The 14,043-nt window shown below is 49.4% G+C and overlaps 1 protein-coding gene across 1 annotated transcript; it reads left to right on the top strand.

Annotated features, from left to right (window-relative positions):
- Window positions 1–126: 126 nt before the first annotated feature.
- Window positions 127–5,196, top strand: Neu1 (neuraminidase 1). The gene is made up of 6 exons (XM_021186195.3): window positions 127–396; window positions 764–956; window positions 1,410–1,672; window positions 3,257–3,439; window positions 3,537–3,759; window positions 3,852–5,196. Exons 1-6 carry the CDS (start codon window positions 256–258, stop codon window positions 4,076–4,078), a joined length of 1,230 nt encoding a protein of 409 aa, XP_021041854.1. The 5' UTR covers window positions 127–255; the 3' UTR covers window positions 4,079–5,196.
- The last annotated feature ends 8,847 nt before the right edge of the window (window positions 5,197–14,043 follow it).

Raw genomic sequence — 14,043 nt, 5'->3', positions numbered from 1 at the left:
TGCCTTTCGTAGCTGCCGGTTGCTTTAAAACACGCCCCGCCCTTCGTCACGTCCTGGTGTTAGAGCCAGTCAAAAGGCTCACACAGACTGGGGCCGCCTCTGGGTCGCATTCTGATGGACTAATTGGAGTCGCGGCAGCGCGGGCCGCGGCCCCCAAGGGGAGGGTTCGGAGTGACGTGCGCGCTTTTAAAGGGCCGAGGTCAGCTGACGGCTTGCCACCGGTGACCAGTTCGTGGACAGGGATCGCCGGGAGCTATGGTGGGGGCAGACCCGACCAGACCCCGGGGACCGCTGAGCTGTTGGGCGGGCCGTCCGGGTCAGGGGCTCGCAGCGATCTTCCTGCTCCTGGTGTCCGCGGCGAAATCCGAGGCCAGGGCAGAGGATGACTTCAGCCTGGTGAGCCTTGCTGCACCTGCAGAGGTGGCCACTGCCCAGCTCGGTCACCCCTCCGCGTGACACTCCTGCCCCTCCATCCCCTCCCAACACCTTTGCTCCCTTGGGCCCCTGGCTCAACCGTTATGGGGTCCTCCCCCCTATCCCTGAGGGTTCCTTCTCCCCTCGCAGCCTCTCCTTGCTCAGGAGCCTCCAGGTTTGGCCCATACTCTACTCTGGGCTCCCACCTCTTGTTCTAGGACACCCCTCACCCCTACTCAGGCTCCCCATTACCATCCTCATGGGAACCCTGGCTGGAGCCGGTACCTATCGGTCTTAGGTACCTTAAACCTCGAGAAGCTTGTCTGCATTGAGGTGTCCTTCTGCGCAGGTGCAGCCGCTGGTGACCATGGAACAGCTGCTGTGGGTGAGCGGGAAGCAGATCGGCTCTGTAGACACTTTCCGCATCCCGCTCATCACAGCCACCCCTCGGGGCACGCTCCTGGCCTTCGCTGAGGCCAGGAAAAAGTCTGCATCCGATGAGGGGGCCAAGTTCATTGCCATGAGGAGGTCCACGGACCAGGGTAACAAAGGTTCCCGGGTGGAAAGAGCGAGTGCTGGGTTGTATGGGTGATCGGGGTAGGGAGTTGAGGATTCCCTTCATCAATGGAGCAGAGCCGAGCAGACCCCGGGGACCACTGAGCTGCTGGGCCTGTTGGGGTCAGGGGCTCACAGCGATCTTCCTGAGCCTGGCATCGGAGGCCAGGGCAGAGGATGACTTCAGCCCAGAGATAGAACTTTGGGGCTTGAGTCCCTAATGACTTAGGGAAACCAGAGGAGGAATTTTGTCCACAGTTTCTGTAACTAAGAACTAAGGTACTGAAAATGAGAATTATGTCTCAGGGGAATTAGCAGGAAATAATGTCAGAGAAAGAAGAAACATGGTTCTAGTGCCACATTGAGGTCCCCGGGGAGAGGCAGGAAGTAAACAACAACCCGTACAATTTTCTCTCTGCTCTTTTTTTTTTTCCTTCCAGGTAGCACGTGGTCCTCTACAGCCTTCATCGTAGACGATGGGGAGGCCTCCGATGGGCTGAACCTGGGCGCTGTGGTGAACGATGTAGACACAGGGGTGGTGTTCCTTATCTATACCCTCTGTGCTCACAAGGTCAACTGCCAGGTGGCCTCTACCATGTTGGTTTGGAGTAAGGACGACGGCATTTCCTGGAGCCCACCCCGGAATCTCTCTGTGGATATAGGCACAGAGATGTTTGCCCCTGGACCCGGCTCAGGCATTCAGGTTTCACCCTGCGGTTAGGAGGAGGGCAAGATCCCGTGAATCAGATTTTTTTTCCTGAGTGGGGTACCTTGGAAGGAGGGCTTTCTGGAAGTTTCCATCTCCATTGTGGAGATGGAATTACCATTGACGTCTCACATGGAGACTGTCAACAGATCTGTCCTTAGCCTGTGCAGGGAAGAATTGGGTGCCATTGGGCAGACACGCACCTATATCACAATGCCCGGTGCCCTGCAGGGTCCATGAGCTCAGGTTAGAGTGAAGTTCCCAAGGCTGGGTGGACACGTGCACTTGTCCAGTGGTGCATTCCACAGGCGTGTCCTAAGGGACTTCCAGGAAAGGGCAATGGGGAGGGTGTAAGAACCAAGCATGATCTGTATATATGTTTGGACATGTCATGGTAAAGTCCATTTCTTTGTATGCTAGCCAAAAATTTATTTGAGAACAAAAAAAACTAAGGCAAGAAAATCACGGTGAGTTAAAGGCTAGTGAGATGGCTCAGTGGGTAAGAGCACCCGACTGCTCTTCCGAAGGTCCAGAGTTCAAATCCCAGCACCCACATGGTGGCTCACAACCATCCGTAATGAGATCTGACGCCCTTTTCTGGAATGTCTGAAGACAGCTGCAGTGTACGTACATATAATAAATAAATCTTAAAAAAAAAAAAGAAAATCACGGTGAGTTAAAGGCTAGCCTGGGCTACATTGTAAGTTCAAAGACAGGCTACCGAGAGAGAGATAATCTCAAAAGGGGGAGGAGGACTGAAAAGATAGTATTGAAATTGGGGACATTTGCAGCCCTCAGGAGGCCAGGGCAGGCAGATCTCTGAGTTCAAGGCCAGCCTGGTCTACAGAGAGCATTCAGGCTACTCACAAGAAACCCTGTGTAGCATGCCTACAGGTCCAGCATCAGGCAATAGAATGAGGAGGACTGGGAGCCAAATGGTCAGCCTTGGCTACAAAGAGCATTGGAGGCCAGCTTGGGCTTCATTGTTATTCAAATAAATATTTCGAATTTAGAGAGAGATTTTTTTTCTTTTCTATTTAAAAAAAAATTTTTTTTTAAGATTTATTTACTTTATGTATGTAAGTACACTGTAGCTATCTTCAGACACCAGAAGAGGACATCCCGTTACAGATGGTTGTGAGCCACCATGTGGTTGCTGGGAATTGAACTCAGGACCTCTGGAAGAGCAGTCAGTGCTCTTAACCGCTGAGCCATCTCTCCAGCCCCTTTTTAAAATTTTTGAGGAGTGTCATTAACTGAGGGCCTTGTGCACAGGCAGCAAGAACTCTACCACCAAGCTGAGCTATACCTCGGCCCTTTTATATACTTTTAATTTTGAGACAGAGTCTCACTATGTCCCCAGGTTAGCCTGAAGTGACTCTGTAGCCCAGGCAAACCATCTTCTGTCCTCAGCCTCCTGAGTAGCTGGGATTACAGGCCTGGCATGAAAAAGCTTCTTAATTTGGGCAGTGTCTGTGGGAGAACAAAAGGGTTCCAGTGTGTCTTCGCACTGGGAGCTGCCAGCACTCTGCCTGAGCTCCACCGCAGCACCTTTGCGACACCCACTTCCTCTTCTTACAGAAAGAGCGGGAGCCTGGGAAGGGCCGGCTCATTGTGTGTGGACATGGGACGCTGGAGCGAGATGGGGTCTTCTGTCTCCTCAGTGATGACCACGGTGCCTCCTGGCACTACGGCACTGGAGTGAGCGGCATTCCCTTTGGCCAGCCCAAACATGATCACGATTTCAACCCCGACGAGTGCCAGGTCAGGAGTCCGTGGACTGCACCCGCCCACACCACCGCCTTCCCCAGCTCTGGCTTCCTCAGCCTCCCCAGCTTCTCCTGTTCTCTCCCCCACGCAGCCCTACGAGCTTCCAGATGGCTCGGTCATCATCAACGCCCGGAACCAGAATAACTACCATTGCCGCTGCAGGATCGTCCTCCGAAGCTATGACGCCTGTGACACACTCAGGCCCCGGGATGTGACCTTCGACCCTGAACTCGTAGACCCTGTGGTGGCTGCAGGAGCGCTAGCCACCAGCTCCGGCATTGTCTTCTTCTCCAATCCAGCCCACCCTGAGTTCCGTGAGTGCCTGAGTGGGAGGTGGGGGGCGCCCTGTCTGAACAAGGCCTGGACAGAGCAGAGACCCTCCTCCCTCTGACTATTGCTCTCCTAGGAGTGAACCTGACCCTGCGCTGGAGCTTCAGCAATGGTACATCCTGGCAGAAGGAGAGGGTCCAGGTGTGGCCGGGACCCAGCGGCTACTCGTCCCTGACAGCCCTGGAAAATAGCACGGATGGAAAGAAGCAGCCCCCGCAGCTGTTCGTTTTGTACGAGAAAGGCCTGAACCGGTACACCGAGAGCATCTCCATGGTCAAAGTCAGCGTCTACGGCACGCTCTGAGCCCCGTGCCCAAAGGACACCAAGTCCTGGTCGCTGACTTCACAGCTCTCTGGACCATCTACAGAGGGTGCCTGAAACACAGCTCTTTCTCTGAACTCAGACCTTTTGCAACTTCTCATCAACAGGGAAGTCACTTCGTTATGACTTAACGCCCAGCTTCCTCTCGGGGCAGGAAGTCCCTCTGTCACCAAGAGCACTTTTTTCCAGTATGCTGGGGATGGCCCCAGTCCATTCTCTTCCAAGACAACGGAGCTGTTCCTTTCTGGGACAGGATGGGGGAGGGGCTCCCCCTGGAGAGGTGAACAGATACGAACTCAGGGAACTGAGAAGACCCAGTGTCCTAGGGTACGGAGGCAGGTACTAGATGTGATTGCTGGAAGTCCCCAGGGCAGAGTGTCCTTTCAGAGCAAGGATAAGCACACCTACGTGTGTGCCTTTAATTATTTATGAATTGAAATATTTGTAACTTAAAATTTTTGATGCAGAAAAAGCGTTTGTGGAGTCTGTGGTTCTGTCCGCTCACGCCTTCCCAATTGCCTCCTGGAGAGACAGGAAGGCAGCTGAAAGAGGAGCTGATGTGTTTACTGGGAAGCAGAACCCCCTAGATTCCATCCTGGCTGCTGTGTTTGCAAGTGTCAAAGATGAGGGGGGGTGTTTATGTATTATATTTCTAAGGTGGGGTGGCATATGAAATAGCTGACAGATGTGTAAAACCAGATGGGAAGGACACTCTATGAGAAAGGAGCAAGCAGTTGCTGCAGGTGTGGGAGAGCAGAGCCCTTCTCCACGTGGAAAGAGCCCAGATGGACGCTAAGCATGTTGGGCGCCTGTAACCCCGCGCTCGCTGGACTGACGGTGTAGCTCAGTGGTGGAGCTAGTACTTGGAACGCCTAAGACTCTGGGTTGAGTCCTTGAGCGGGGTATGTGTTTATTGAGAGGAAAGTGTATGTACTGTAGGTCAGAGGACAGCTTACTGGAGTTGTCTCTCTCCTTCACGCTGTGAGTCCCGTGGAATGACCTCAGGTGTCAGAGTTGGGGGCAGGTGCCTTTGCCAGCTGAGCCATCTTGCTGTCTCTGCTTTAATTTTTTTTAAAAAAAGAATATTAAGGTCTGAGGGATTTGGGCTCCGTTCATTTCAATTAGAGGGTCATATTTCTTTTGACATTTCTTCTCTAAGAAATGTTAAGATCATTTGTTCTGTGTGATAGAGGTATAGCCCCATTGTATGTCAGCAGTGAGGGATCCTGTGCATTTTATCCAGAGTTTGTACGGTGTTCTAGGGGCTGCTAGTGCAGCCCAGTGCCAAACACTTCAGCATGCACAAGGTCTCAATCAGTGCATGCATGTGCACACACACACAGACACACACATACACACTGACGCAGGTATACAAATACACATTGGCCCGCAGGTACACAAATACACACTGGCCCACATGTATACATCGACTCACAGGTACACAGACTCACTCTGGCACACATATACACAGACACAAACGCACTGGTACACACATATACACAGGCACACATGGATAGATGGACACACGTGTACATACACACACACACACACACAGAAATACAAATGTTCAGGTTTTCTAAAAAAAAAATTAGAGACATGTTGACTTTAGTCACTTCATTTTTAGCAAAAATCCTGTCATGTATCTTAAAGTGGATTGAACCCACTATGTAGCCCAGGCTGGCCTCCAAATGGGCATCCTTCTGCCTCAGTCTCCCGAGGGCTAGGATAACAGGAGTATGCCATCACACCTGGCTAATAGAAATTTTCAAAATTGTTTGTTTGAAGGTGACTCTTACTATATTGCCTAATTGATCTCCAGTTCATGAAATCCTCCTGCCTCAGAACCAGGACTGTCAGTATAACCCACCAAGACAGGCCAACACTCACAATTGATTGTTAGTTTGTGGTCTGAATCAAGGTCTTATACTGTAGCCCAGGCTAGCCCAGAATACACGATATCTCCAGTGCTTCAGAGCCTCAGTTCTAACTATGCATGGCCACATCCATGTTTAACTGCAAATTTGATGTTACCATGTTTTGGTTTGGTTTTTTGGCCATTTTTTTTTCTCATGCTGAGGCCTTGTGCTCTCAAGTTGGGGAGACAGCATTGAGGGTAGCTGCAACTGTAACCCCAGTTCCAGGGGACCTGACACCCTCTGGCCTCCACAAGTATTAGGCACATCTGTGGTGCACAGACATACAATCAGGCAAAATATTCATACACATAAATTAAAATAATTTAAAACAAAAGCAAAAATCAGGACCTAAGAAAAAAATCTATTCCTGATTCTTTTATGTTTTGTTTGTATTTTATCAAGACAGGGTTGTTTCTCTGTATAGCTCTGGCTGTCTTGGAATTCACTGTGTAGACCAGGCTGGCCTCAGACTCAGAAATCTGCCTGCCTCTGCCTTCCAAGTGCTGGGATTAAAGGCGTACACCACCACTCCCAGCTCTGATTGCTGATTCTGCCACTCTTTTAATCTGTTGCAGCCTAACCTTTCTGTTCAGTAGGTTGCTTCATTTTTGTGCCATCTAGACAAAACAGCAGGTTGTCCCGTGGGATGGCCCTTGAAGGAGTCACCTGACCTCTCCCTCCACCTCTGAAGGTTTGGCTGCATTCACACACCTCTTTGGGAGAGTAGGGGTCCCTCATATTTACCATGTGCTGCCCACTGCTCCCCCATGCTCGCACAGTCTGCCCTCCTTCCCTGTAGAGACTGAACACAGGGCTGAGGTGGTACAGCCATCTTTGTAAGGTTTGCTGGTAACCCTCCCAAGCAGCAATCCCATCCTGGATGCGTTGTCTGCTACCATATTTCATGGAGTTGCCAATGAGTGGTTTTTACTTTTTTCTTCTTTTTTCATGAAATAATTTATAACCTGAAATCCTTCAGTTCAAAGACACACACACAAGAGGGAGAGGGAGAGGGAGAGGCAGAGGCAGAGGCAGAGGCAGAGGCAGAGGCAGAGGCAGAGGCAGAGGCAGAGGCAGAGGCAGAGGGAGAGAGAGAGAGAGAGAGAGATGCAAAGAATCTGGATTTGACTCCTAGCACCCACAACCATGCGTGACTTCAGGACTTCAGTTCCAGAGGATCTGATGTCCTCTTCTGACCTCTGTGGCACAAGGCACATACATACATACATACATACATACATACATACATACATACATGCAGGCAAAACATACACATAAAACTAAAATAAATCTAAAACAAAAATGAAGACTTCAAGAAAAAGAGAGAGAGCCTTCTCTCCTCTGGGCTGTCTAGCTGGTGCACGGTCTGTACAGGAACCACAGCCTATGTGGGCTCACTCTCCCTTAATTGAGCAGTTCTGAGTCAGTTGATGTAACTCATTGCCCTAGTCAGTAAACCACAGTGTTGCCCAATAGGATACATAGAAAGGCCCTTCCCTGGCCTGCAGAGGCAGATGGAGTAAGGGAAGATGCTTGACAGTAAGACACCTAGCAACTGCTCAATTAAGGGAGAGAGAGCCCACACAGGCTGTGGTTAGCTCAGTCCAGTGCTTGCTTAGCATGGGTGAGGCCCAGGTACAATGCCCAGTCCCTGGGCTGGTGGTGATTCATGCAGATCACGAAGCAGATCACTGAACGAGGAAGAATGGAGGTCGTGACCGCAGCAATGGGGACACCAGTCCCATGACTATCGCCACCAAAAAGTGCACACCTACCTGCCAGTCTTTCGCTTTTTATATGTTGACCCAGGCCTCGTTCCATAGCCTGGGACTCATGCAATCTTCCTGCTGCTTCTTGAGTTGAGATCACAGGCCCAGCCCCAGCAGTAGAATTGGTGATAGCAAGATTGGCCCAGCGGTTACTTGCTATCAAGGCTGATGACCTGAGTTCAAAGCTCTGAGCCCACAGGGTGGAAGGAGAAAACTGGCTCTAGCAAGGTGTTCTATGACCACCAAACATGCCACAGCATGCATGCACCCACCACCCCTACAAAACAAATAAACAAATAAAGAGGTAGTGGAACAGAGTGAGACTAGGTTGTGCCTGCCTGAAACCCCAGCTCGAAGAAGATGGCAGAGGCAGGAGGATCATGAAAACTTGACGCCAGCCTTGTGTCTGTAGCAAGTTCCAGGCCAGTCAGAGCTACACAGCAATACCCTGTTAATAGAAAGACAGACAGTGGGGCTAGAGAGATGGCTCGGAGGTTAAGAGCACTGACTGCTCTTCCAAAAGTCCTGAGTTCAAATCCCAGCAACCACATGGCGGTTCACAACCACCTGTAATGAGATCTGATGTCCTCTTCTGGTGCATCTGAAGATAGCTACAGTGTAGTTACATATAATAAATAAATAAATCTTTAAAAAAATATATTTGTTTAAAAAAAGAAAGACAGCCGGGCGTGGTGGCGCACGCCTTTAATCCCAGCACTCGGGAGGCAGAGGCAGGCGGATTTCTGAGTTCGAGGCCAGCCTGGTCTACAAAGTGAGTTCCAGGACAGCCAGGGCTATACAGAGAAACCCTGTCTCGAAAGAAAAAAAAAAAAACTAAAAAAAGAAAGACAGACAGAATGGTCAAAATTAAAACACACAAACACACATGCACCCATGCAAGCATGTACACACTCATATGTGTACTTACATACACTCATGCAGGCTCACACATATGCACTGTACACTCAGGAGACATGCACACACACACACATGCTCACACACACATACACACACACAGGTAAGCACACAGGCACACACACACATAGTGGAGATTGGAAACAATACTCACCGTGCCTGCCTGTGAGCCTAGTGAAGCAGAAGCGGTGGGCAGCCACAGAGAATGACCCATCATCACCTGCCTTCTTCAAGCCAACAAACCCTGATTTCCAGTACATGATGCTTAAAGACCTCCTCCTTCCTGGAACAGGCTCTGGAGCCCATGATAAACTAGACCCCCTTCATCATCACACTAGAAGTTCAGGAGATCTAGCCTCGGGGCCCAGAGTTTGCCTCCTCCCACTCCTCCCACCAGTGTTAGGAATGGAGTCTGGGGTCTCACTCAGGCATGCTGTGCAAGTACTGAACCACTGAGCCACACACCTATCCCTGGGTGCTTTTATTCTATTTTGGTTAGGGGACAGTGTCACCATGTACTGGGGTTACTGGCTATGCCACATCCAGTGGATAATGTGTATCATGGACAGATGGTTCCGCAGTCCATCTTAAGAACACTTGTTCTTGCAGAGCACCAGCGAGTGTGGTTCCTGGCATCTTCACGGTGGTTCACAACTGGCTGTAACTCCAGTTCCAGGAGCTCTAATGCCCTCTTCTGAACCCTTCAGGCACACACGTGTGGCGCACATGTCAGCAAGACAGTCCCATGAATGAATAAATAAATCTAAAAACATTTTAAATACATTTCTGAGCTGAGATGGTGTCTCTGTAAGTAAAGTGCTTATCATACAAACCTGAAAACCTGAATTCTGCTCCAGCACTCATGTAAAAGCCAGTCATGACGAGCTGGAAAATGGTCGCGCACACCTTTAATCCCAGCACTTGGGAGGTAGCACGAGGCAGATTTCTGAGTTCGAGGCCAGCCTGGTCTACAGGGTGAGTTCCAGGACAGCCAGGGCTGCACAGAGAAACCCTGTGTCTTAGTCAGGGTTTCTATTCCTGCACCAAACATCATGACCAAGATGTATGTTGGGAGGAAAGGATTTATTCAGCTTCCACTTCCACATTGCTGTTCATCACCACAAGAAGTCAGGACTGGAACTCAAGCAGGTCAGGAAGCAGGAGCTGATGCAGTGGCCATGGAGGGATGTTTCTTACTGACTTGCTTAGCTTGCTTTCTTATAGAACTCAAGACTACCAGCCCAGAGATGGTACCATCCACAAGGGGCCTCCCCCATTGATCACTAATTGAGAAAATGCCTTACAGCTAGATCTCATGGAGGCATTTCCTCAACTGAAGCTCCTTTCTCTGTGATAACTCCAGCCTGTGTCAGGTTGACACCAAACCAGCTAGTATGCCCTGTATAGTCAAAAAACCAAAACCAAACAAAACCAAAACAGAACAAAGACACCAGGCCTGTCATGTCAGCAACACATGGGTACTGGGAACTAAATTCTGGTCCTGTGGAAGAGCAGCCAGTGCCTATAAATCTCCTGCCTCAAGATGGTGTTTTAATGCAATGGTTTCAAAGGGCCTGGAGAGATGACTCAGTGGTTAAGAGCACTTGTTACTACTGTGATCATAAAAAGAGAAAGAGCTATATGAATATGTTCTGGCACGGTGTGGGGGAAGGGGGTGCGTCTGTGGGCCCATGCCAAGGCATCCCTTCCCCCTGAGGGACCAGACACACACCGGTATAGTATAGAATAGAGTTTATTTAGGGCAAGGGGAGGGGAGTTAAGAGGGTAGCAGAGAGGAGAAGTAGGAGCCGGCCATGGCCACGTGGAGAGAAGGAGGAAGGGAATGGGGAGCAAGGGGGCAAGAGGTAGGAGAGAGAGGAGGGGCCAAGCAGCTCCTTTTATAGGGCCATGCCTACCTGGCTGTTGTCAGGTAACTGTGGGGCTGGAGTTTAGACAGAATGCCAACAATTAATTCGCCAGAGGACTTGGGTTTCGGTTTCCAGCACCCACATGATGTCCCTCAACTATCTGCAACTCCAGTTTTAGAGGAACCAACTTCATCTTCTGGTCTCTATGGGCACCAGGCACTCAGGTGGTACATTTAGATACAAGCAGACAAAACATTCATAGACTCAACAGAGTTTAAAAACAAGAAACAAAAACGAAAAAAACCACAAGCACCTGTACTGGGTAAACATCTTTATTATTATTATTATTATTATTATTATTATTATTATTGTTTCCTTGTCTTTGATTTCCTGGGAAAGGAAGCAGAGGCTACAGGCATGCTAGTCAATCGCTGCACCACTGATCACTGGGTACGCTGCTCTTTATCTTGGTTCTGGGTGTAACGGAAAAGGCTAACTATCTAAAAATTCACACTTGTATGAGTTGGAGGCTAGAAGTCTCATTTCCTGTGACCCCGAATCTGTAAGCAAAGAGCCTAGCGGTGTGACAGAGCTTCAGACTTAGTTTGAAATTCTGGAATTCTGTCCAAACTCAGAGCCCTTAAAAGTTACGGAGTAGCAGTATGGCCTCCAGCAAGCCGGCAGGATGATGCTCCCTGGAGAATCTGAGCTGCCCCAGCAATCGGAGGCAGGGTGGAAAGCGCCTCAGTGTGCAGCAGGAACTGTCCAAGCATGGGTCTCTGAGGATGTGGTTCCAAGGTTAGCACCGTCCCCCTCCACTGCTGAATCAGGAGCGGGAGGCCAGCACCTCAGCCCATCTGGGTTTCAGCAAGGCATTTGGCCAATGAGATTAGGAGAAATGTCCTGGGCCATGTACTGGGGCGCGGGCGGGATGGGAGAGCGAGGGCGGGAGTGTGTGTGTGTGGGGGGGGAGGAGACAGGCAGGTCAAAGGAGGCTGCGTGAATGGCTCAGCAGTGAGCAGTATGAATGGGAGAGGTTTGGTCTCGAATTCTCCAGAGAGGGAGTATAATTAAGCAAGTGCTGTCTTCATTTTGATTTGAGATAATTTGTTTACATTTCCTCTTTCTCTCTTTCCTCCTTTCTTCTTGGAAAAGAGTTTAGATAAGCTCTAAACCTAAATATTAACCTCAGGGGCTGGAGAGATGACTCAGAAGTTAAAAGCACTGGTTGCTCTTCCAGAGGTCCTGAATTCAAATCCCAGCAACCACATGGTGGTTTACAACCATCCGCAATGAGATCTGACTCCCTCTTCTGGTGTGTCTGAAGACAGTTACAGTGTACTTACATATAAAATAAATCATATGTGTGTGTGTGTGTGTGTGTGTGTATACCTCAAACCTGAAATTCCCTATATAGCAGAGGCTGGCCTTAAACTCCTGATCTGATCTTTTTTGGGGGTGGGGGGAAGGGTTGAGACAGGGTTTCTCTATGTAGCCCTGGCTGTCCTGGAACTCACTTTGTAAACCAGGCTGGCCTCGAACTCACAAATCCACCTGCCTCTGCCTCCCCAGTGCTGGGATTAAAGGCGTGTGCCACCACGCCCAGCCTGATCTGATCTTCCTACCTACAGGGAATACCCCACCCCCACCCGAACAGCGTTCTGAAGATTAGCTAGGGCCCACACTATATCACTGAGCTATACCTCAAATCCCTTTGTATATTTTTTGAGACAGGATGTAGGTAAGTTTCCCAAGCTTTGACCACACTATGTAGCCCAGGCTAGCCTTTTGTTTGCAATACCCACAGGCCTCTTAGATAGCTGGGCATAGTCCCATGCCTTCAGGCCTGGCTCTTCGTACTATTTACTGTTCATCAACATTAAAAAAAAAAAAAAGGCTAGGCTGGGGCATATGGTCAGGTGGCACACCTATGCTCAAGGCCCTGGATTCAACCTCAGCATGCAAAAAATGTTTCAAGTCTTCTTTTTATAGAAGTTGTTCAATCCTCTCAGAAAAAAAAATCAAGGGCCGGGCGTGGTGGCGCACACCTTTAATCCCAGCACTCAGGAGGCAGAGGCAGGTGGATTTCTGACTTCGAGGCCAGCCTGGTCTACAAAGTGAGCTCCAGGACAGCCAGGGCTATACAGAGAAACCCTGTCTCAAAAAACCAAAAAAAAGCCAGGCGTGGTTGCGCACGCCTTTAATCCCAGCACTCGGGAGGCAGAGGCAGGTGGATTTCCGAGTTCGAGGCCAGCCTGGTCTACAAAGTGAGTTCCAGGACAGCCAGGGTTACACAGAGAAACCCTGTCTCGAAAAACCAAAAAAAAAAAAAAAAAAAGAAAGAAAAAAAAATCAAGCCAGCTGAGCGAGGGCTCTCTGAGTGGTCCTGATGGAAAATGCCCACCCGACCCAGCATCAACTGTCACCCGAAACAGCATCCACCGTCACAAGGCCCTTTGGAGCTCCCTCACCACTGTGCTTGTCCCTGAAGTTTAACTGGGGAATGCTGGCAAACATTTCCATCGCAGGCATATTTTTAGATTTTAATGGTTTAATGATGGGCAATAGGCATTCTAGAATGTGGTCATTTCCACTTGAGGGTCACCTGACCAGGGACAATGACATCTAACACTTTCAGAGTCAGCATGTACTTTGGACTAACTGGCAATAATCTGTTTCCTTGTTCTTTGGGAAATTACACAGCAATCAAGACAGCCCTGTGGGAAGCAGCCGGACACCAGCACCAGCTACCTAAGACCTTTCCTCAAAACAGAAAAGCACAACAATAGTTAAAGATAACTATGGGGGGCTAGAGAGATGGCTCACTGGTTAAGAGCACTAATTGCTCTTCCAGAGGCCCTGATTCAGTTCCCAACAACCACATGGTGGGTGGCTCACAGCCATCTGTAATAGGATCTGATCCCCTCTACTGGTGTGTCTGAAGACAGCTACAGTTTACTCATAGAAATAAATAAATAAATTTATTTATTTCTAGCCACTCCCGGCTAGAAATAAATAAATTAAAAAAAAAAAAAGATAATTACGGAGCCGGGCGTGGTGGCGCACGCCTTTAATCCCAGCACTCGGGAGGCAGAGGCAGGCAGATTTCTGAGTTCGAAGCCAGCCTGGTCTACAAAGTGAGTTCCAGGACAGCCAGGACTATACAGAGAAACCCTGTCTCGAAAAAAACCAAAAAAAAAAAAAAAAAAAGATAATTACGGGAAGGTCTGGTCTGGCCTGCTTAGAGACACTGTCCACCTCCTTGGGCAGCGCTAAGGACCCTGCCTGTGCCTGTTGGGGTGGCAGCATTGTGATAAACCTGCATGGCCAGAACAGCTCCCAACAAACTGTGGCTGGCACAACTTCAGAACTCGACACTTCTCTTAATGTTTTTAAGGATAATTTCCTTTCCAATCATTAATGTGGCATTCAGTCAGGCTTCCAGTTAATCTCTTCATTATGCACTTTTTAAATATAAT

The sequence above is a fragment of the Mus caroli genome, unplaced genomic scaffold, assembly GCF_978045245.1.
Source record: "Mus caroli unplaced genomic scaffold, Mus_caroli_1 scaffold_18, whole genome shotgun sequence".
NCBI classification, from domain to species: domain Eukaryota; kingdom Metazoa; phylum Chordata; class Mammalia; order Rodentia; family Muridae; genus Mus; species Mus caroli.
This window is presented reverse-complemented; position numbering and strand designations above follow the sequence as displayed.